General features: G+C 45.5%; 1 protein-coding gene and 1 pseudogene across 4 annotated transcripts in view; one reads left to right on the top strand and one right to left on the bottom strand.

Moving 5' to 3' along the window:
• Nucleotides 1-24,692, bottom strand: part of CAMSAP2 (calmodulin regulated spectrin associated protein family member 2) — a 58,320-nt gene that overhangs the window by 21,461 nt on the left and 12,167 nt on the right. For 3 of the 4 annotated variants that reach the window (XM_066238819.1, XM_066238830.1, XM_066238849.1), the window contains exons 2-9: nt 22,836-23,095; nt 14,155-14,316; nt 12,514-12,597; nt 8,359-8,391; nt 5,819-5,960; nt 5,345-5,484; nt 3,527-3,620; nt 2,190-2,283 (exon numbers count right to left, since the gene is read on the bottom strand). In XM_066238819.1, the coding sequence (XP_066094916.1) occupies nt 2,190-2,283; nt 3,527-3,620; nt 5,345-5,484; nt 5,819-5,960; nt 8,359-8,391; nt 12,514-12,597; nt 14,155-14,316; nt 22,836-23,095 (1,009 nt within the window). The remainder of the gene's footprint in view (nt 1-2,189; nt 2,284-3,526; nt 3,621-5,344; nt 5,485-5,818; nt 5,961-8,358; nt 8,392-12,513; nt 12,598-14,154; nt 14,317-22,835; nt 23,096-24,692) is intronic. The other variant, XM_066238839.1, reaches the window with a different exon arrangement.
• On the top strand, nt 4,418-4,580 carry LOC136321465 (U2 spliceosomal RNA; annotated as a pseudogene).

Raw genomic sequence — 24,692 nt, 5'->3', positions numbered from 1 at the left:
TCCAATGACATTTTTTAAAGAAATAGAGCAAAAAATCATCAGATTTATATGGAACTATAAAAAACCCCGAACAGCCAAAGCAACCCTAAAGAAAAAGAATGAAGCTGGGGGCATTACAATACCTGACTTCAAACTATATTATAGGGCCATGACAATCAAAACAGCATGGTATTGGCAGAAAAGTAGGCACTCTGACCAATGGAACAGAATAGAAAGTCCAGAAATAAAACCACATATATAGAGTCAAATAATTTTTGATAAAGGGGCCAACAACACACAATGGAGATAAGAAAGCCTCTTCAATAAATGGTGCTGGGAAAACTGGAAAGCCACATGCAAAAGAATGAAACTGGACTACAGTTTGTCCCCCTGTACTAAAATTAACTCAAAATGGATCAAAGATCTAAACATAAGACCTGAAACAATAAAGTACATAGAAGAAGACATAGGTACTAAACTCATGGACCTGGGTTTCAAAGAGCATTTTATGAATTTGACTCCAATGGCAAGAGAAGTGAAGGCAAAAATTAATGAATGGGACTACATCAGACTAAGAAGTTTTTGCTCAGCAAGAGAAACTGATAAAATAAACAGAAAGCCAACTAAATGGGAAACGATATTTTCAAACAACAGCTCAGATAAGGGCCTAATATCCCAAATATACAAAGAACTCATAAAACTCAACAAACAAACAAGCAAACAATCCAATAAAAAAATGGGAAGAGGACATGAACAGATACTTCTCCCAGGAAGAAGTACAAATGGCCAACAGATATATGAAAAGGTGCTCATCTTCTTTAGTTATTAGAGAAATGCAAATCAAAACTGCAATGAGATACCACCTCACACCTGTTAGATTAGCTATTATTAACAAGACAGGTAATAGCAAATGTTGGAGAGGCTGTGGAGAAAAAGGAACCCTCATACACTGTTGGTGGGAATGTAAAGTAGTACAACCATTATGGAAGAAAGTATGGTGGTTCCTCAAAAAACTGAAAATAGAACTACCTTATGACTCAGCAATCCCTCTACTGGGTATATACCCCAAAAACTCAGAAACATTGATACGTAAAGACACATGCAGCCCATGTTCATTGCAGCATTGTTCACAGTGACCAGGACATGGAAACAACCAAAAAGCCCGTCAATAGATGACTGGATAAAGAAGATGTGGCACATATACACTATGGAATACTACTCAGCCATAAGAAATGATGACATCGGATCATTTACAGCAAAATGGTGGGATCTTGATAACATTATACGAAGTGAAATAAGTAAATCAGAAAAAACCAGGAACTGCACTATTCCATACGTAGGTGGGACATAAAAGTGAAACTAAGAGACATTGATAAGAGTGTGGTGGTTATGGGGGGAGGAGGAAAAGGGAGAGGGAAAGGGGGAGGGGCACAAAGAAAACTAGATAGAAGATGACAGAGGACAATCTGACTTTGGGTGATGGGTATGTAACATAATTGAAAGACAAGATAACCTGGACTTGTTATCTTTGAATATATGTACCCTGATTTATTGATGTTGCCCCATTAAAAAAATAAAATTATTAAAAATAAATAAATAAATAAATAAAAGACAAAAAAAAAAAGAAAAGCTTCTTGGAGGATCTGCTGAAAAACATTTTTAAACAAATTAATGTTCTCTATCAAGTACTTGAGTCAGAGGTCAGGATTATCCTGATGTTAAATTTTTACTTTGCTCCAATTTAGTTCCCAACAGAACTAAAGCATTAGTAAAGATTCAAAATAACAACAAACATTCCGTCCTGATCTTCGACAGCTGCAATAAACAGCAAACAAAATAGTAGGGGAAACTGCCTCAAAAGTTAAAAATTAATGAGAATTTAAAAATCTTCCCTTCAGGCCTAAGGGTTACCTATTGTTGAAGCAATTCTCAAGTATATACAAGTTACGCAGCAAAAGTTTGGTCTTAGGCTGCTTATTTGGACCTTAGAATATATTCTCCCACTTTTCGGCATGATTCATAAAAGCCTATTAATGAAAGATTTGTTTCAGTGTAAATTTCAATTACATTGAAAGGCTGTAATAGGATAAGCTAACTAAACGTAGGTAGGTCAACGTCCCACTGAAAATTTAAAACTCTCATGTGACAGAATGTACTGTGATGCTGATGGTGAGCAGAACGGGACAAGGCAGTGAGGGCCCGGAGTCTACCTGGCAGTGAAGTCAGAGCAGCAGGAGCTGTCCAAGGTGTTCCCCGCAGCAGAGTTCAGAACAGGCCCGGAAGGCAGGTCATGCACGGGGTTGGCTACAGCAAAAGATCAAAAACCCTCAAAATTACACATGCAGCATGTTTCCAACATTACTTCAACAGTTCTAGACCATCCATAAAAGTTTAAACTTAATCTCAGTTTCCCTTATGACTTATGGAGACACCATAGTTGTACATTTAAAGCTATCTTCTTAAGTGATTTTCATAAGGTAAAATTTTCTTTAAATTCTTCCTGTATGTTCTGGCTTAAAAAATTCGCTTGATTAAGGCTAGTTGGGGGGAAAAAAGGCCTCATATAAAATAACTACAGATTTAAAATAAAAATAAATCTGAGCATCTAATTTTGCTCAAGTTTTCATAGAACTTTAGTTATAGAAGCCCACTTTTGCTTCTTTAGGAAATGTTTGGCATTCTAGTAATCAGTTAAAGAGACAGAAGGAGTTTCACTTGATAAACCCCTGGCACAGCTTACATTTCTGTAAATAACTTGGGGGGAGAGATGCAATCTACTGTTTGCCTTTGAGACCCTGACATGACAGCTGTTGATGATTTTGAACAGTGGGCTTCACAAATGAGACCCAGAAAGCATGCATGCGAAAACGCTGTTAACTGTAAGAAGCTGTGTAGATATTGTTGTGCTAATTATACAGTCACCTTCATACCGAATCCACTTAGGGAAGAGCCTCAACTTTTTTTTTTCCTTCACATTTCTTAAAATATTTTATTTCTTCATTTTTAGAGAGGAGAGAAAGAGAGAGAAGGGGGGAGGAGCAGGAAGCATCAACTCCCATATGTGCCTTGACCAGGCAAGCCCAGGGTTTCGAACCGGTAACCTCAGTGTTCCAGATTAATGTTTTACCCACTGCGCCACCACAGGTCAGAGCCTCAACTTCTTTATAGGTATTCTTTGTTGTAAATTCAAATGACAAATTAGAGCCAGGCCATACTTTGCGTGGATTCTGGGTAACAATGTTAAAAACTCAGAATCTTAAAGGGAAGAAAAGCTCAGTATGAGGGGAGGTGAGCAATGCAGATAAAGGAGAGGGGACCTGCTAAAGCTAAAGGCGCCACAGCATAAGCCTTCAAAGTCACAGCTGGTTTCCCCAGTTTTTTCTCTCTCCTACGTCCTCTGTCTTTCACAGAGAAGTAAGTGGCTTTAAACAGCTGAATATGGAGAACTGATTAAGGTTAACAGCTTCCCCTCTAAAGAATAACTGGGTGAGGCTACACACACTTCCCACTCTGTGGGCTCCCAGGAGCACTTTTAAAAGCTGGGTACCTCCTTGTGGATGGATGACACGGGGCTGTACAAACGGCGGCTTCACGACTTCAAACCACCAGAAGAGCTCTGCCATGAACACCAAGTAATTGCTCTGTGCGAGGGAAGGAAAGTAATAGGAAATATAGGTAAACCGGACCAAAAAGTAATGACAGTACCTATTAAAATATAAGACTCAAAATCTCATTCATTGGTTAAAACAATGCAAATGTAAATGAGGAGGCCACCGTGGAAAACAGTATGGAGGTTTTAAAAAAAATTAAAAATGGAACTGCTGAATAATCCAGCAATCCTATTTCTGGGTGTACTGGATATTCAGAGAAAACAGAAACAGGATCTTGAAGAGATTCCTGCATTCCGATGTTCACCGAAGCAGTATTCAAAAGAGCCAAGACAGGGGAACAACCTAAGTGTCCATCAGCAGATACAGATCAATAAATAAAGATGTGGTGTGTACACACCATGGAATATTACTCAGCCACAAGAAAGAAGGAAATCCCGTCGTCAGACAAATTCCGTATGCTCTCGCGTACAGTGGAATCTAAAAAAGCCAAACTCACAAAACAGAATAGAATGGAGGGAATGGGAGATGTTGGTAAACGGGTAAAAACTTCCAGTTATAAGATGAATCTTTTGGGGGGCTCTAATGATATAATCAGTGATAACTGTATTATATACTTGAAAGTTGCAAGAGAGATCTTACATAGTCTCACCACAAAAAATGAAATGGCAATTATGCAGTGTGATAAAGGTGTTAATGTATAGTGGTAATCATTTTGTACACCTCAAACTTACACAATGTTACATGTAAACTGTATCTTCTTAAAGCTGGAGGAAATACCGCAAGCAGCCTGGTACCATAACTGTCCTGATATAACTGTGCTGTGTTTTATCGCTTCTCGGCCTTTTGGCTAAGATCAAGTGTAGTAACTGTGCTGTGTTTGGCCACAAGAGGTCAGTAAAGGAAGAAATAATTTTCCCAGTAAATACAGCTTAGGAAGACATTGTTCTCTGAATTTATGAAGGTTAAGCAGGACTAGTTCTGTCATCTTATTCCAGGGATGATACCAGATGAATTTTATGAAAAGCTCTCCTTTCTGTCTTTTAGTTAAGACAGTAAGCAGCTATACGAACACACTTAGAAAATGTACACAAAACAGAAGAGTACAGATATACAGATGAAACAGTAAAGTATACTTTAACTCCTTCCCCAAATACCACACTCTCATGAGAAACCTCAATTAAAAGTTTTGTGTTTGTGTTTCTATGGCCCTTTTCCTAAGCACCTGTATATGTATATAGATTTGCATGCAAAAGAAAAAGGACTTCTAAAAAATATATAAATTACATTGTATTATATATAATGGTTGCTACCTGTTATTTTTGTTTGTTTGTTTGTTTGTTTTGCTTAATAATGTCTTGGAGAGCTTTCTGTATCAGTAAAAATGCCTCTACCTCCTTCCTTAAAACAGCTCAACTACATTACAAAACATTTCAATTGTATCCCTAGTTAGATAATTTGTTTCCAACTCTTCACAACTGTGAATAATTCTTATACACGCTTTTGTGCATTTTAAATGTAGTTAGACGATGTCACCATGCCCTGTAAGGAGAGCCCCACTGGTTTCTGCTTCCACTAGGAGGGCAAGGGAGCTCATTCCATGCACCCTCGTAAACACTGGTGATTAAGTCAAAGTGATGAGGAGGAGCCAGCCTCATCCACGCTGCTACGATGGCAGTTTGTGAGCCTTGGGCAGCCGGGCCAGCCACACATGCAGTCACATGTGGCATTCACGGGAGGCGAAGGGGACAACACACCTTGATGGCGGATGCAGCGTAGAGCATGTCCTCCAGGGTGAAGTGGCAGCACTGGGCCAGATACTCATGGCAGAAGTCCTGCACCAGCTGCAGGTTATACAGGCTGTCAGCCAAAGACATGGTTTCTTTCAGACAAACATCTTCAAACAGGAAAAGAGCAAGGTGATGACTTGGGGTCGGTCACAGATATACACATTTCAGATCCTACTTAGCGACTCAGCATAGGCACGCGGCTACATGGGGTCTGACACACACACACACACACACACACACACACACACACACACGCAAGCACTCAGGATCTGCGGTCACGGTGCAGAGATGGAGCGGCCGAGCACCCCCTCACTCCATCACCTCCCTCAGGATCACACACGAACCTTCTAAGACAGCCTATGTCACTTATTAAATGCTGTTGTGAGCACCAGCCGCACCTGTGTGCCACTCAGGAGCGCTGCGGTGTGCAGGGACACTCACCCTCCAGCCTGATGACGCCAGGGCAGTAGAAGTGGATGAGGGCGGCCAGCGCACAGCCATCTGTGCTGTCCTTCAGCAGGTTCTCCACCAGCGGGATGCACGGCAGCTGCTTCAGCAATGTCTGCTCTTTCCTGTAACGAGCCTGCGATATATATATATAAAAAAGATGGAAATAATAAGTACTAAACAACATACAGGGAAAAACAACCAGTATCGCAGTCTAATGTAGTACTAATGCGATAGGACACGGGCAATGGGAATGACTCACAGACATCCTCTCCCCTAATGATACCAGACATTCCGTTTCCGAGGTCCCATACACAGCAGCACCCCAGGAGTGAAGCTGGTGCCTGATGACATCACATCCCTAATTCATGGGAAGCGACATCTAACCTGAATGCTTCAATTAAAAAGCATCACAGAATGGACCAGAAGATGTGGTACGCTGACTGCCAGTCCGCTCTTCCGTGGAGCGCACGGCTCGTTGCTTTCATGTGAGCCTCACTCTGGAGGCCACATCCATCCATGGGAGAGCCAGAACGCTAGTCCAGCAGAAAGAACTGACAGGCGGTCAGCATCCGGCAGGGAGGATGGCGTGCTACTCCCAAAGTTAATCTGCAATTAGAAATATCGCTCTGAGGATGTGGAACAGTTCCACATGCTGGCTTGTCACCCAAATGTCAGGTAGCACAGACACAGTGTGACAACTTTGAAACAGAAAAAGCTGTACCAGCTGAGGTTTCATGAACCAGTAACAGCAAGAACAAGGTTTCTGCTCTCCTCAGAAAATCAGAACAAACCTTGGTGTGTTACTGAAGAATGCGTAGTGGGACCGGACACAAACTATGGCAATTCTCTGAAAATGAGACACGCTGTCAAGCATAGCGGTTAAGCGACAAGCTCTTGAGTCAGATGACTCGGGTTCAAATCCTGGTTCTGCCACTCATGAGTGCTCATGTCTCAGTTTTCCCCTCTGAAAGAGGGGGTAATAATGGCACCTGCCTTCACAGGACCATGGGAGCACGGAACAAGAGGATGACATAAAGTGCTTTGCACGCTGCTGGGCACACGGCTAGCCGTTACTGACTATGAGCTCTCCTGAAGCCAGGAAAAAGGATGCTCCAGATGTCATGAAGATGCACACTAGAGTATTTAATCAGAAAAATTGATGCTGAAATGCTTACTGTTATTCAGGAGTTTTTTTAAAAAAACAATCAAAACTAAATATTTGTCTAACTCTCATCTAAACTGGCCATCTATTTTATAATTAAAGTATAATTATGCAATAAAATACTTGAGAATAAAAATGGAAAAGTCATGCAGTGAAAAGAGAACACTTAAGTATTTGGTGAGGCTGGATTTCCCTCAGAAAAGCACACACATGCATGAGGAAGGAGGCAGCGTCCCTGTTTCTCCCCCACTGGCTTCCCAAGAGCAAGGTTCATAGGATGGCTTTTCCTCTTGAAGAGTTTTAGACACGCTCGTTCCTGTTAACCAGTGCAGGGCAGACATCTACATTTAATGGTATGTTCCAAACTCACAGAGTACCTATAATCAGAAAAATGTCCTGTACATGCAACTATATACATTTTTTAACTGATTACTGATCTTACAGAGTCCTTAGAAAACTGCTTATAGCAGACACAGTTTAAAAATCAATCCTGAAAAAAGGGCAGGGGCAGGAGCAGGCAGGAGAGAGAGAGAAATCAACCAGTAGCATCAGTGTTGGGCTCTCTCCTGCACACCTGGTAGCACGGCTCCAGCCCTCACCCTCCCTCCTCACACAGCAAGACACAAAGTAGCCTGCTTCTTGGAAACCCTCCGAACTGGCCAGCCTGCTGATTCCCCTGGTCTCCAGGTCCAGCAGGTTTGGGGCCTTCACCCTGCACTGGACTGAGCCCACCACCCAGGATTGCGAATAAGGAACAGGACATGTGCCTTGTTTTCCCGCCTCTGCACAGGGCACACAAACACAGACATATTCATGCACAGACATGGGTACATATGGATGCACGCACACGTTTTAAGCAGTCTAACCCCCTATCCTCATTTACTTCTGTAAGATCAACCCTTCAGGCCACCTCAGAACTAAATATAGTCATGGCCAGTACTGGTCAAGACATACAAAACCTGTCATGTTTTTTATCACACAGAGTGTCCCCCACAATTCAGGTTGAAAAGGATTCTTTCAAAAGCATGATCTTAAAACACAAATAATTTACACATGCATTTCATATTCACTTTTACCAACGTTATTAAAACTAAGGAGAATCTATATTCATGCTTTTTATTTAAACTGAGTTATAGAGGGTATGTGATGACTGACAAGATCAGCAAGAGATGCTTCTGCATTGCATGGTTTTTACCACTTCTAACCCAAACCGCGACTAAATCTTGTCCGTCTCACAATACCTTAAAATCCAGCCCATGCAGTGACTAATGGATTGACATGACAGGGCTGTACCAGCAAGACACGAGCAATGCCATGCTATGGTTACAGTTCTGCAGAGCAACAGAGTCAAGTCGCGGGGCACACTTACAGGAACCAGTTTCCAAAACCATTTGGAGGGAGACTTCAGAGGAAGCAGCAGAAACAAAGGGAGAGGGAAAAGTCATCAGAATTCTTTCCAGTTACGTCACAGTCAAATTTCCGACGGTGGAGCTCCACATCTACAGCCCACACAACATTTCTAAGTGTCAATCGATACTTTAGTTATAAATACACAGGCTTACTTAAAGAAACAGGTATATATGGACAGAAATAGATTACAACCCATCAGATAAGAACCCATCCACTCGTACAGATAAAGAGACGACAGAAGAAATGGTGGAAGTAGGAAAGTTCCCTTTGTAAATCAGGCAGGCATCACCAATGGATGCTCAACCAGGGTGAGGGAGGCGCGGGCAGGGGGCAGGATACGCGCAGCTCTCGGAGGTGGCCGTCGCGGCAGCGGGACATCTAACGCACGTCTTTTCAGGTCCAACCATGCTCATTTAATATTGCTTGGGCAAAAAAAATCACAGTACCATTTCTGAATTTTTGAAATATTTAAAATGGCAAGTTCCTCACCAAACTATAGCACATGAGTTGATAACAGATTAGGAACATTCTAGACTGGGGTGCTGTGTTGCTGGCAAAAGGTATGTTGGGAATAGGTATCAGAGAAGGAGATTAATGAGCACTGATCACAAAAGTCCACACAGGACAAACTGTCATTACAGAACAGAATCTTGGGGGCAGAATTCTGAACAGAAGTGACTTAATTTAGGCAGAGAGGTCAAGTGCCTTGTGAAAGGTGAAGTCATCACAATCATTTAATTGAAATAACAGTATGAAAAGGGAGCCCAAGGTAAGTCTGAGAGTCAAACCAAACGATGTATCCGAGAGTGAGTCACTGTATCAGAACTTAAGTGTTTATTTATAAATAAATGAAACAGACAACTGAATCAATTATAATGTTACAGGTAAGAAACCAATTGTTTCCCAACCAATGTTTCCCAAAGGAGGCTCCAAAGAACCCTATTTCTATGAAACCTTAGTATATGTCATTCATAAATAAGTTCTCAGATCAAACATGTTTGGGAAGCAGATGGACAGGCTTGTCAACTGGGCCTTTGCTGTCCTAACTGGGCCATGTGACATTCTGAAAGGGTCCCAGGCCTAGCAACATGCCCTACATGGGTCAGGCTTCAGAAACCTCTTCTCAATGGTATCTTAGAAATGGAGTTACACAAAAAATGGGTTATAGTTTTTTGGGGGTTTTTTTTTGCATTTTTCCGAAGCTGGAAACGGGGAGGCAGTCAGACAGACTCCCGCATGCGCCTGACAGGGATCCACCCGGCATGCCCACCAGGGGGTGATGCTCTGCCCCTCTGGGGCGTTGCTCTGTTGCATCCAGAGCCATTCTAGCGCCTGAGGCAGAGGCCACAGAGCCATCCTCAGCGCCCTGGCCATCTCTGCTCCAATGGAGCCTTGGCGGGAGGGGAAGAGAAAGACAGAGAGGAAGGAGAGGGGGAGGGGTGGAGAAGCAGATGGGCGCTTCTCCTGTGTGCCCTGGCTGGGAATCGAACCCGGGACCCCTGCACGCCAGGCCGATGCTCTACCACTGAGCCAACCGGCCAGGGCCGGGTTATAGTTTTAATTGCTAAGAAATTCTGGTCAGGGTGGAGGTCTGTGGGCTGAGGTCACTGGGTACAGCAAGCACCTGCTGCTTTCTTACTGGGAAGTATGGGCTCTAGTCTGAGACCGTGCCTTCAAATGGAACACAGTTAGAGTGAGGGGGACATTGTTTCTCCAAAAGTAATCCCTTGGCCCTGGCCGGTTGGCTCAGTGGTAGAGCGTCGGCCTGGCATGCAGAAGTCCCGGGTTCGATTCCCGGCCAGGGCACACAGGAGAGGCGCCCATCTGCTTCTCCACCCCTCCCCCTCTCCTTCTTCTCTGTCTCTCTCTTCCCCTCCCACAGTGAGGCTCTATTGGAGCGAAGATGGCCCGGGCGCTGAGGATGGCTCCTTGGCCTCTGCCCCAGGCGCTAGAGTGGCTCTGGTCACAACAGAGCGATGCCCCGGAGGGGCAGAGCATCGCCCCCTGGTGGGCAGAGCGTCGCAGGGCGTGCTGGGTGGATCCCAGTTGGACGCATGCAGGAGTCTGTCTGACTGTCTCTTCCCGTGTCCAGCTTCGGAAAAATACAGAAAGAAAAAAAGGAAAAAAAAAAAAAGTAATCCCTTCATCCAAGTCCCAACCCCCTATAGAATAATAATACCTCACCAATATTTCTCTCTTTAAAAATGTTACACTGAGGCCCTGGCTGGTTGGCTCAGCGGTAGAGCGTCGGCCTAGTGTGCGGGGGACCCGGGTTCGATTCCCGGCCAGGGCACATAGGAGAAGCGCCCATTTGCTTCTCCACCCCTCCCCTCCTTCCTCTCTGTCTCTCTCTACCCCTCCCGCAGCTGAGGCTCCATTGGAGCAAAGATGGCCCGGGCGCTGGGGATGGCTCCTTGGCCTCTGCCCCAGGCGCTAGAGTGGCTCTGGTCGCGGCAGAGCAACCCCCACCCCCGAGGGGCAGAGCATTGCCCCCTGGTGGGCGTGCCAGGTGGATCCAGGTCGGGCGCATGCGGGAGTCTGTCTGACTGTCTCTCCCCGTTTCCAGCTTCAGAAAAATACCAAAAAAAAAAAAAAAAAAAAGTTACACTGAGTAGACATATCTCTAACATTGTGAGAAATAAACTCCCAAGTACTGTAGTTAGTATTGTAAATTTAATACACATCCACAAATACACAGCTGTTTCAAAAACCATCCAAATGGTCTACTAGCTAATTCCCAAATATGCTTCTTGCTTCCAACAGAATGTCTGCAATCACACGTCCCTGTGACCTACTGTCCTACTTTGCAAATACCGACATGAGACCTACCAGGACCACGTTCAAGCCCACATCCTCTTAGAAGGCCTTCATAGATGTTTACACTCACAGGTCTTTATAACCCGACCAGGTATGTAGACTACATATATAGTTGATGATAACCAACTTACTACTTTTGTGAACCTTTCATCTGTAATGCCCAATGTTTATTAATACAATGAGAAGGGAAAATTTAAGAATCACTTTAGTCATAGAATTTAGAAGCCATTTAATCCAACCTTTAACTCTTCCCAAATAAAAAGAGGCCCTGAGAGGTCAGGATACTTGTGAGGTCATGAGTGGCTGAACGAGTCTGACCACGAGTACAGCACTTTGTAGACCTCTAAGAGTGTAGACGTGGAACCTAATGTCACTGGTTATAAGCTTTAGAGATCTTTTAAGCAAGGTTGCCAAATTTAGAAAATAAAAATACAAGACACTCAAGCAACTTATACCAAAAAGGTATTTGTTGTTTATCTGAAATCCAGATTCCACTGGGCCTCCTACTTTAGAATCAAAAGGCATATTAGGAGGAAAAAGAGTGACTGGGGGAAAAAAATAGAGAAAAGCACATCTGTAAACTGTTTCTTTTCCTCGGACATGGCAATTCCTTATGACGCCCGCCTCCTCCAAGGACACCGCCTAACCCCACAATCAGAAGTACATCACCAGAGGACCTCACAATCTCAAGAAACACCTTTGCAATTCTAATGTTTCTCCAACACTGATAACACAGTGCAGTCTCCCTCAACATTTGCATGTTTTACCAGGAAGATGGCCATAAAGGGCACTGCATGAAATGAGGGTGTCTGGACAAGGATGAGAGGTAAGCTGTCATCACCCAGAGCCTGGGCTCTGTCCACAGCTGCGTGGGTCACGGGCCACAGGACAGGTACCGGGCATGTCCCACCAGGTGAGCTCGCTGATGCAGAAGGAAGGTGTGTCGACTTCTTACCAACAGCACAGTAACACTGTGACTCTGTCTGTTCCTAATAACAACACCTGTGCTTGGCAGTAAGACTGTGAAATCAACACTTATATTCACAAAAATTCTAACGATGAGAAACAGGATCAAATTCACTTGAGAAGGAATAAAAGTTCTCTTTTTGCTAAAATAAAAATGTGTGCAAATCCAAATATTTAAAGGTGAATCAGACTCCTGTCTTCACACACTTGACAAACAGTGGCTATGAGGGGAATAGGCACAATGACAACTCTTAATGTTTCCCGAAGTAAGAAGTGGCATGTGGAAGCATGGGGTCTGGCAGAGGCATGGCTTTTTCTTTGGAATATATACCTTCTGACCTCCGGGAGCCTCTACCATGTGATGGTCTTTCAATTTCTGTTCTTGTTCAATGATGTCCTTCAAGTGTTCATTTACCTTAAGACATAAGAACATTACATTGAATTTACATTCAACTATCACAATAAAATGACATGCATCTTAAAATGCCTGTGGTCAGATTTCTGATGTCAAGTTTCAGTCCCACTTAGATGAAGAACATTTCATTTTCCCAACAGGAAAAAAAATTATTTTACAGGGTCAAGAATGAGAGGCTTGCAATGGGATGTGCAGGTCACACAGTTTCTGATGGCAGACAGGTCTAGCGTGTGACCGTGGTTCACAGCGAAGGCAGAGTGGACAGAAAGGTCACCGTGAATGCAGGGAAAGAGACCCCAGGGGCTACACTGACACTGAGGCTGCAGAAGTTTTAGCTTCTTGTTACAAGCTTCAGGCAAGCATTTAAGGACAGGTAGATGAAGATAAAACTTCTTTTAAATCTGCACAGGTCTTGCTCAGAGATGAAGTTTAAGTTTCTCTGGGGTGACAGTTGTAAATGGAGGACAAACAATGGGAGTGAACTACTTAAGTCGACCACAGGAGGGATAAAGGGACAACTTAAGCATCTTTGGGGCACAAATAACTCATCACAGTTCCACAGACATTTCCAAGAAGACAGATCTACAATCAACAGAATCTTGTGCAACTCAGTCAGGCAAACCTCATCTGATTGGAAAAATGAGAAAATTATTTCATTCTTGGATTCAAAAAATATTTACTGAACACCCACAGTGTACAGTTCCCTACTTTGAGTGTAATTTACAGAATATATAGAAATCTTTTAATAATTTTAACAGCTTTTTTTTTTTAAGTTAAAAGGGAATGGGAAATTGTGACAAGATTACACAATGTCAGCTGTCACTTGGATCTGAAACAGGAAGAGTAATGAAGTGTGTCTCAGTCTGCTCAGGCCACTATGACAGAAATACAGGCTAGTGGCATACGAACAGTAGACGCTTGTTTCTTGTAGATCTGGGGGCTAGAGTTTGAGGTCCAAGCGCCGGCAGATACAGTGTCCAGTGAGGACCTACTTCCTGGCCCTCTTTTCTCTGTGACCTCACACAGTGAGGGAGCTCTCTAGGGTCACTTTTAGAGGGCCACTGATCCCATTCAAGATCTATCACCTCCCGCACGTCTCACCTCCTATCACCACAGGTTTTTTTTTATTCAGTAAGAGGAGGGGATCCACCAGCAAGCCCACTAGGGGGCGATGCTCTGCCCATCTGGGGTGTTGCTCCGTTGCACAGCAACTGAGCTCTTCTTAGCACCTGAGGTGAGGCCATGGTTCCATCCTCAGAGCCCGAGGCCAACTCACTCTAACAGAGTCATGGCTGCAGGCGGTGAAAAGAGAGAAGGGGGTGGGGAAGGAGTGGAGAAGCAGATGGGTGCTTCTCCTCTGTGCCTTGACTGAGAATTGAACCCAGGACATTCACACGCTGGGCCAATGCTCTATCACTGAGCCAACCGGCCAGAGCCAAGTATTTCACCATACAAATTTGGGGACACAACCGTTCACAGCAGGTGGGGTGCATAGTTGAGGACTTCATTTTTTCAGGGTGACGGGACCCATTTCCACTCCGGGGGGCGCCCTCCTACCTTATTAATCCAGTACATGACAGCGTCCTCGATGTCGTAGGGCAGGTCCGTGGCCTGGAAGAAAGCTGAGTACTGCTGAGCGCAGCCAATGACCTTCTCGATGCTGATCATCTCCACAGTGTATGCCATCATCAGCGTGTCCATCATTGCCAGGTGGGCGCTCTGGAACACAAAGAGCAAAGGGTGAGGAACCAAATTCTGAAATGTGCTTGTGCATTCTGAAACATCAATAACTTCCCTGATACACGGCTGTGGACGTAGAGATGACAGAAGATGAGACTCTGTAAGAGCGCGTGAATAGTCCGCGCTGGGGACAAGCGAGCTGAACCCCAACAGCCTGGCACTCAGCTCGCCCCAGGGACCCATGTCCAGGACACTCATCCTCCACTCACAGGACCCTCCTTTCCCTGATTTCCCCATTTCTGATAAGACTGCAATTGTTAGTAATACAACTCACAAACGTCAGTGTCATCTGCAACTGCTCTTTGCTGCCGCGTCTCATCCACTTAGAACGGTGCAGTCTTCTTCTAAACTCCGTGCCCCCTCCCTCCTCTGACGGCTATGGTCCAGTGCAGACTGTCAGCACTCCACATGTCTGAAGGCAAAAGTCCTCCAACTGATTTTCCCGCTGGCTGCCGACTCCCTCCTCCTCCTCCTCTCATCCATGTAAGACTTCTAGTCTTTCCTTTGACCTTTCGTTTTGTTTTATTTTAAGTTTTTAAATACATAAGTGGTCTGTAGTAGTTCGTTCTTAAATGACCAGACATTATAGAGTCTATGAAGAAGGAAGTGCTTCTCCCAGCCTCCTCCACTAGGGGTGTCTACAGGTCAGCTATGTATTCTCTTACAGAGTTTAACATACATCAGGCGGGTAGACAGTACAGTGTTTCCACCTTTGGTGTTACAAATGATGCTACAACATTGTATCGCTCCAGGAGGGTTCTTTTTGGTGGTGCTGCCCGCCCCATGTTAACTTTGGCTGGATAATCAGCAACATGCTTGCTGAAGCAACATTTATCTCCTGCTAACAATGTTACCACTGTACTTGTTTCCCCACATTTTTTTCCCAACATTAGACATTTGCTTCTAATCATCGGTATCAGTCTAAAAGATTTTTTAAAAACCCCACTCTTGTTCAACTCTGCGATTCTCTGATTAATGTGGATGAGCATCTTTTCATGGGTTTAGCGACCATTTGTATTTTTTCTTGGAAAACTGCACTCACATCTGTTGCCTGTTTTTCCCTTTGGGATGTTCATCTTTCTTCATTTCTTGATTTCTAAGAGCTCATTATATATCAGGTACACCAGCTCTGGGTGGTTTGGGTGGCAAATCTTTTTTCCAAGTTTGCCTTTCGATTTCCACTTCATAGTGCAGTTCACTAGTTGTAGTACAGTTTGCTACAGAAGTTTTAAATGTTTACTCAATTCTGACTTGATCACCAGAAAGAGAACATGGTGGTGTTTTTAGAAAGCTCCCAGGTGACACTCTGAGCAGCCGTGTTGAGAATCACTGACTTCTCTGTCCAGTGCAGTCACCTGCACACATGCTCTTGTTCTACTTGGACGGGACCTCAGTCACCTGCACATTCCCTGCCCCCTAACACGGGACCTGGAAATGGTCCAGGGCTGAAGAAAAGAAGAGGTCCTCTGATGGACGGCTCTGCCCTCACGTCTTTGGGTGTCTGTTCCTATTTTCTTCTGGTCCCCACCAAACAGTCTCCTCAGAGAGGGCCGCCAAGAGACCGTGCTACTCCCCACCCATTGATTCCTGATCACATCACTCCGGTTCTTCTCCCCAGCTGTCAACAGCACCGGACGAGACCCAGCCTGTTCGTCTGCCACACTGCCCCCCCTGCACCCACCCCTGCACAGACTCTTCGTGAGAGAAGCTGCCTGTGTGAGTGACCGACCAGCCTACCACAGAGAACTAAGTCACATCAGCTACCCGGGCAGTGCAGACTGAAGCCACAAGGAGACACAACAGCATAAGCATTGGCAGGGAACTCACATGCGTTGCTGGGAGCAAAGTCAAGGCACAACGAAGATGTTCAACACACACTCACAAAGAGGATGCATCAGGTCAGCTCCTAGGTGTTCATCCAAGAGATGAAAGTGTACATCCCCAAAGAAGTGTACTCAGTGTTCACAACTGCTGTGCTTATAACAGGCCAAACCTAGAAACAGTGGTGTCCGCTGGCAGGTAAATGAAGGAACAAAGAGTATCCACGCTGTAGGATGCCACTGAGAACAGAAAGGAGCAACCCACGCAGGACAACGTGGATGAATCCAGATGTGAGCAAAAGACCCCACGTGAAAGGAGTCCACAGCACGCTTCATCCATGACACTCCAGAACACACAACACGGGCCCAGAGAGGAGACTGATGGGTGTCTAGAGCAGGCTAACAGCAGAAGCACAAGGAGTCTGTGGGGGAGGGGGCAGGAGGGTGAAAATGTTTTCTATCTTTGCTGGAGTAGTATTTACATGTGTGTGTGTGCATATGTCAAAACTCAAACTATTTGCTCTAAACAGGCATGTTTTACTTTACCTAAGTTATGCCTCACCAAAGTTGATTTATGAAAGAAAAGCTCTGACCCTGGGAAGTTGCTCCAACTTCACCAAGCTTCACCTTCCTGGTCAGTTAAATGTGGGTGACACTGAACCTCTCACCTCACAAGGCATCCAATGAGATGGACATTGAAGTGCTCCACACAGTTCTGAGTGACAGGAAGATTGGCAGTGTCTCCATGACCTCGCACATTACATCGTCAGTGGATGACCATGGGGCTGGCCTGCAGGACAGTTCATCATCTAAAGAGCATCCTCAGGCTGCACTGTCAACATTTATTCGTTTCCCCAAGTAAGTGTCCTCTCATCAATTCTCGAAGGAATTAGACCGGGGATTTCCACGCTGCCTTCGTGCGCCGGGCCCACCGAGAAGGGAGGTGCCCGGAGTCAGCAGAGACGCATGAGCAGAGAAACCACCACCAAAGTAACAAGACGTGGGCTGCTTTACCAAAAGCCCACTGACACAGGCGACGCTGTCCCACCATGAGATTCAAGCACAGAACACATGTGTATTCCAAACATCCCGGCGGTGGTAACGCGGGCAAGGTGGACTTCTGCAGTGTTTATCCCTGGCTGCTCGGGCCCAGCCCCCACCACTCAGTGGAACCATGGCTGCTTTATGCCAACAGTGCACCCTGACAGCTACGTCCTGTTACTTGCTGACTGCTCTGCATTCCTAGCGTGGTCTTACCAGGCGCATGCGGTGCCCTTCAAAGTGTGTAGCATTTTATGGCTTGTCAGCTCTGAAAGGCTTCCCAGCGTCCGTGGGGCTCAGCCAGAAAGCTTCAACTCTCAGAAGCTACAAGTTACACCAACTACACGGAACTATGACGTCTCATTTAAAAATAGCTATCAGTAAAGCTCCGCTTAACACTCAAAAAAAAAAAAAGGCAGGTTGTCAGCAAATTTCTTACAGCTGGGTGTGTATGGAAACTGAGCCAGACAGGACAGACTTCACCAGAAAAGGAACTGACCATATGAGGCTAGCTGTTCCTGCATCTGCCCCGCCACCCAGACAGGACCCACTTCCTAGCACTGTCCTGAGAGAGAGAAGGGAAGGAGGGTCAGGATGTGTCATTTGGCAACATGCGAGGTCCCTGGAAACCACGGAGACAACGGAACGTTGAGGAACAGCAGGGACAGTGTCACAAGAGACTCAAATGGCCCAGTTCAAAGGACCATTACCTCCCCCAACCTACCCAGTAATGAGAAGTTGCCCACATCCTTCTGGACAAAAGCCTGGGGACAAGTACAGCCACGCCAATCGGCCGGAGGAACTGGGAGACCAGCCCTGACCTCAGCCGGCCTTGTGGCCTCCACGGAGTTGCTGGCCCAAGCCCGGACAGCACGGCCACCAGGACAGAGCTGCAGGCCTGGGAGGCAACTTGCCTGCTAGCTGGCAGGACAACGCATGCTCCCTTGAGAGACCCCAACTCTGGGAGCCGGGGTTCGAGATGGAAACGGGCCAGCCACGGAGCGCTGTGTCCTTGTCCCCAAATCAACCTGGTGAAACAGTTCTCCAGAAGGCCTCTGACCCACAACAAAACTGTTCAACTTTTACTCTATTTATTCCAACCAAGGTGAAGACATACTGGGAACTCAATATGTACTTTAGGAATGATTACAGCTTGCTCTGTTCAAACCTGTATAGAAAAAAACCCCAAAACGCATCTCCACCACTCTCTCAGGAGTAACTCCAAATGACTTCTCTTTCAAAACAGGTTTAATGCTTGAACGGAAAGCTCCTCAAGGACCCGTCTCCGGCTCCGACTCAGCATCTCCCATTGCCCCACTGGTAGACGCTTCCAGGTCCTGCAAAGCCTGGCTCAGGGAGCACAAGTGTGGTCTCTGTGCTCCAAGGCCTGTGTGTGATCACAGGTCACTGCTCTGTGACCCTGCGGAGAGTGAGGCACTAGGGACAGAATGCCCCAGCCCCAGTGGCCGATGCCCAGCACGCAGTGGAAGCTCTATAAGTACAGTGAGTAAGCAGAATGACCTCACTGATTTCAGTTTTGTTATAAGTTTTGTTATAAATATGAATATAAAAGGTTTTGCGAGATCACAAAATCATTATATATGAGAAAATAAACTTAGGAATTCTACACAAATTATTACAAATAAACAGACTAGAAGGTAAGACCTTTAAAGATGATGGGAGTTGTCCGCACCTTTTCCGCCCCTTCTCTGTCCCCCCAGGTGTGTAACCTTTGCCTCTTCCTCTCCTGAGCCCCAAGGCCTTCTTCTGCCTCTGTGACTGGTTTCTGGAGCCCACACAGCCCGGCTGGCTCACTTCTACCCACTCTGTGACTTTCTAAATAAACTCTGTGACTTTCTAAATAACCTTTTCTTATAACTTGAGGGAAAAAAAGATAAGGTGAATTTGTAACTGAGGTGCATATAATATGTTACCTAGAAACAATGGAATCAAAATTAGATGTGTGATTAATGGGTTACATCCTTGATCATAAAACAACCAGGATACGTGTTTTAAAAGGCTTGTCCGCAACCCCTCTTTTTAAACGTTCTAACGGAGCAGCCCTGTAGAGGGCCAGGATCTGTATTCCAAGTTCCCCAGGTCCCTTATGATCGGGAAATGTTACCCATACTGGTTTCTGATTCCTGAGGTCCTTTCTGGCTGTGTAAGTCTATGAATTTAAGATTTTATGACAATGATCAAATCCCCAGCCCAACCTGATGATACTGAATACAAGACACATGCAACTTCGTTTCGCTATTTCTCTTTACTCATAAACTATTTCATTTTATTTATTTATTTATTTTTATCATTTGGCTTCATTTGCCAGAGTCCCTCAATTTTCACATCACGCTAGACACCAGTGCTCACTTAGACAAACAGCAACGCCTGGGCCAGCACATGCTCCTGGCAGAATGGCATTCCCGTGGTCGCAGTGCACACGGTCCTTCCCCTGGCAGCCGCTCGGCAGCACCTGCCATGTTGATTCAGACGGATGTGAATGCCAGCTCCCGGGACAGTGTGCATTCTAACATCGAAACTGGGCATTGCTTCCATTTATCCTTTACTCACACATTTCTGATAGTGATCGGGCAGATTACAGGTATACAGATAATGCTTCTGTGCTGAACACATTTTAACATGAAAATTATTCACTGGGTTTAAAAGCACAGTGCCTGAAAATACTTCCCCGTTGATATACAGAAGGAAACAATGCACAGGTTCTCCTTACAGCAATCTGTCTTTAAAAGCACCGTGTTACTAAGCACATGTTATCTAACATATTCTAATTTTTAAATTTAATTAAAATTTTTTTTTATTCATTGAGAAGAGGGCAGGCAGAGAGACAGACTCCTGCATGCGCCCCACCCGGGATCCAGCTCGCAAGCCTACTAGGGGGTGATGCTCTTCCCATCTGGAGCAGTGCTCCATTGCTCAGCAACTGAGCTCTTCTTAGCGCCTGAGGCAAAGGCTCCATGGAGCCATCCTCAGTGCCCCAGGCCAACTTACTCCAATTGAGCCTTGGCTGTGGGGGCGGGGGAAGGGGTAGGAGAGAGAAAAAAAAGAAAGAAGGGAGAGAGGGAAGGGTGGCAAAGCAGATGGTCGCTTCTCGAGTGCCCTGACCAGGAATCAAATGCCAGGCCGACGCTCTACCACTAAGCCAACCAGCCAGGTCCATATTCTCATTTTTTCAAACAGCATTACTCTCAGTCTCCACCCTAAGATTAATAAGACATACTGGTCAAACTTGCCTTATTCTTACAATTATAATTTTGCTGCCACCACATAATTTTTTCCCCAAAGAAGCTGAAAAGCAGCATATAGAATTAAAAGGTCCCAGAAGTTAAGATAATTTAGAGGTGGAAGGCTGGCTCAATATCCTTAGTACAAATAAACATGCTGTTTTCCAATATACTTCCCAAAAAGCAGGACAAAGAAGAAAACTGATACTTCCTGCTCTCATTACTCTAAACACACCAAATATTTTCTTAAGGAACAAAGTTTTCACTTGTACTCTGAGGAATTTTCTTACGACATGTTAGAAAAATAGTAATATAATCAATCAAAATGGCACAGCAGTTGGAAAACTTGAACTCAAGGTATGACAAAACCCGAGAGCATGCAGGGAAAACGTAGGTCAACCAGTGCCAGACTGCAAAGGGTTAAGGTGCTTGGGTCCACCCACAGGCAGCACCAGACCAGTTAAACAGGGATCCCAGATCACTTAAATTACGTTCCTCACATATCAGATCCTGCAATCAGATTTAAATGCACTCACAGCTATCAGCAGGATCAACCGTGTGCACGAGGAACCCAACAGGAATGCAATCCGCAGTCAACAGGCATCTTCACACACACACAGCCATGCCAGAAAAACAACGCAGGGGTGTGCTAGGTGTGTGTTGCTCCCGGCGCAGGATAACTAGGTTATGTGTCTCTCTGAGGTGCTGGAGCAGCTACTCAACAAACACAGTCTGTGGGACTCCCAGTCATCGTGAGCATCAGAACCAAGACCGGGCTGGGAACACCAGAGGGGCAGGCACTGTGGCAGGAGATGCCCCAGGGGAACTTGTACCACTGCCAGGATGTCCCGGGAGAACCCTGCTCACCCTGCTGCTGCCGGCGAGCTGCTTGCCTATGTGATAACGCCCATAACCATGTGCGCAGGTGAATCTGAAGTCATCGATGAGAGCTGAAAAATCTCACATCTGTTCATAAGCACTCTTTGAGATCCTCAATAATTCCATTCTAAATCTATAACTAAATTCAGCAACTAAATTTTTCTTGAAAAATTATTCTCCATTCCTTGAAAGGAATAAAATGAGTTTTCAAGGAGAAGAAAAATAGGCAGGAAGCAAAGTAGGTCATTACCTCATTCGGTGCCAGGTGGGCTGAACTGACTTTGTCCACCCTTCTTCAATGTCATAATTTCATACATTCTTAACACACTTACACATAGACATCCCCCGTCCTCCAAGTAAGATAGTCTCATAGTAGTGTGACTTCATCAAGTGTGCAGACCATTTCCTTTTTCCTTCCTTCCTTCCTTCCTTCCTTCCTTCCTTCCTTCCTTCCTTCCTTCCTTCCTTCCTTTCTATTTCCTTCCTTCTATTCTTTCTTTTGGTGGTGGTGGGGGAGATAGTGAGCCAGACTCCCAGACTCCCAGATGTACCCCAACTGGGATCTACCTGGTAACCCCATCAGGGCTGATGCTCGTACCGAGCTATTTTTAGTGCCTGAGGCTGATGTACTCCAACAGAGCTGACCTCAGCACCTGAGGCCATGCTCGAACCAATCAAGCCATGGCTGCGGGAGGAAAAGAGAGAAAGGGAGAGAAGGGGTGGAGGCAAGAAGCAGATGGTGCCTGACCTGTGGTGGCGCAGTGGATAAAGCGTTGACCTGGAAATGCTGAGGTCGCCAGTTTGAAACCCTGGGCTTGCCTGGTCAAGGCACATATGGGAGTTGATGCTAACAGCTCCTCCCCCCCTTCTCTCTCTCTGTCTCTCCTCTCTCTCTCTCTCTCTCTCTCTCTCTCTCTCTGTTTCTCCCTCTCCTCTCTAAAATGAATAAAAATAAAAAAATAAAAAAATAAAAAAAAAAGCAGATGGTCACTTCTTCTCTGTGCCCTGACAAGGGATTAAACCTGGGACATCCATAGGCCAGGCTGACACTCTATCCACTGAGCCACCAGCCAGGGCCACCATTTTCTTCCTAATACAATTTTGAGGATGCCCAGCATTCTACAAACTGAAGCCCAAGCAAGACCACAGACTGAAGCAGCAGACACTGATCTTGAACATGGGCTTTGTCTCCAGAGATGCTGCCTGATGTCCCAGGCCAGCTCAGAGTCCTTCGCTGAGTGTTTTCCATGAGAGCTTATCATGCTCATTAAACACACGAACATACCTGCCAGGATGTCCCGGGAGAACCCTGCTCACCCTGCTGCTGCCGGCGAGCTGCTTGCCTATGTGATAACGCCCATAACCATGTGCGCAGGTGAATCTGAAGTCATCGATGAGAGTCATCGATGCAGAAGTTTACTGAGAGGTCTTCCGAGCATGTGAATGAGCGTGTGACACAATTCACACTCTGACGCATGCCCACCAAACAAAGTCACCTTGAGGTTAAATGACTCACCATCTGGATGGGCTTCTTTTGGAGGTCGCGTTCCATCACCAGCTTTTCTTGGTCAGTGACGTAGAGACCCTTCTGCGCTAAGGCCTGGATCACGGCGTCGTGGCCCAGGAGGGGCTTCACCGCATCACTCTTAAGGATAAGACTCCCTGCGCGGCAGTACAGTTCGGCGGACAGGAGCAGGTTGACGACAGGAGGTTTGATGTGTTCCTGGTCATACTGGTCTGTGTAAAATGGCTCTCGGAGTTCTTCTGGCACATTTTCTATAAAAAATAAGGGGGAAAATTCTTACAGGATTTTTTTTACAGAAGAAACACAATGCTATTATTTCTGGCATAGAAGTTAAGATTCCTCCTAAAAATAACAGTAACCATTTCACTGAAAAAGATGATTTAATAGACCTTGGCAGGTCATCTGAAATGAGGGACAGAAACTGCCTTCACAGAAGACACCATTCTGAGTGTATTCTAGAGGAAGACCACAAGGCAAATGCGGAGAAAGGCTCTGGTCCAGTGGCTGTGGGGAAGTATTCTCTCGTGCCTCCTCACACACACAGAGTGAGCCAGGAGATTCTGAGGGCGAATCTCAGGAACTTCCCTCCCACTGAAGCAGTCAACAGGAGACACACCGTAACAGCTACTTCAGTAGAGTTCTGGCCTCGCCCCGCAGAGTACAGAAATAGTTTGTCTAAGAACTCCTCCTAAGATCCCTTACTATGTGAACCACACTGCCTCCACCTTCCCACGGGCCACACCCCGTCCTGTCCCAAGCAACCTGCTCAGTGGAGGCACAGAACAAGCAGTTTACACACGGGACCAGACAGGAAGATCCAATTGTCCTTCCCGGAGCTCCCATCTGCTGGCATTGCCCTTGACGAAGGCCAGCCCCTGGCTCCCAAGGTCTACTTCCAAATCCACCTGTGGAGCTGCCTTTCCTCTGATGGCAGCAAGACTACTACACAAAATACCTGTCACAGTTTTCCCGCCTTTTCTACGCTATTATGCTGTGTGGCTTCCTCTCCTCTCAGGCCTCCTGCGCAGCATGCTTTTTCATCAAAGCTGGGACACGGAAAGACAGCATCCAAGTTTGAGGTTCCTATGGAGCCACCATCAGCAGTCCCTCGCCTGCCTTTCTCCTGCATAGTCAGGTCCAGGCAGCCCCCCGGGTCCCTGATTCTAGGAGTCTCCCAAATATGCAGCTTTAGCATAAGATCAATAATACACAACACTAGTCAAGTCAGCATTTCCAAAAAAAAATTTTTATTCACAAAAAATGTCTTTAGCAATTTTCACCTTAAAGTTTTATAAAAGATATCACTTAGAAAAAATTTTTTTTATTAAGGAATCTTATGGTAAGTGCTGCATGCTCATTCTTTATACTAGCATGGTTCTGGGGAATTCAAGGAATGAGAAGTCAGCCCCATCCTCAGGGAGCCAATAAGTCCAGAAAGATGGGCAAAGTTCAACAATTCAGAAATCAGAGGCAAATACTAAGCAAGAAATGATCAGGCACTGAATGAAAGGCATGAACAGTTAAGTGCTTAAAGTTCAGAGGAAGAAGCAACAGCAGTGGGCTGACCTGACCCATCTTAAAGAAGGAAGACAGAAGAAGAGGGAGGATTCGTTTCATCAGAACAGGTTTTCCAAACAGAAGGGCAGTGGAAGACAGCACACTGAACAGTCTAGCTGAGAAGGGGTTCACATGGAAGAGAAAGTTTGGCTGGCATGGGAGGCTGAAACTGACACCTCTTTAAACCCGAGCCCTTCCTATGACAACTAACAAGAAATGGCCGACGGTCTCAGAGGACAGCGTGACACATTCAGAGTGACGTATGGGAGAAATGAATCTGGCATTCAGTAT

The sequence above is a fragment of the Saccopteryx bilineata genome, chromosome 1 (genome assembly GCF_036850765.1).
Source record: "Saccopteryx bilineata isolate mSacBil1 chromosome 1, mSacBil1_pri_phased_curated, whole genome shotgun sequence".
Lineage (NCBI taxonomy): Eukaryota > Metazoa > Chordata > Mammalia > Chiroptera > Emballonuridae > Saccopteryx > Saccopteryx bilineata.
Note: the sequence above shows the minus strand (reverse complement) of the source record. Positions and strands in the feature narration are given on the sequence as shown.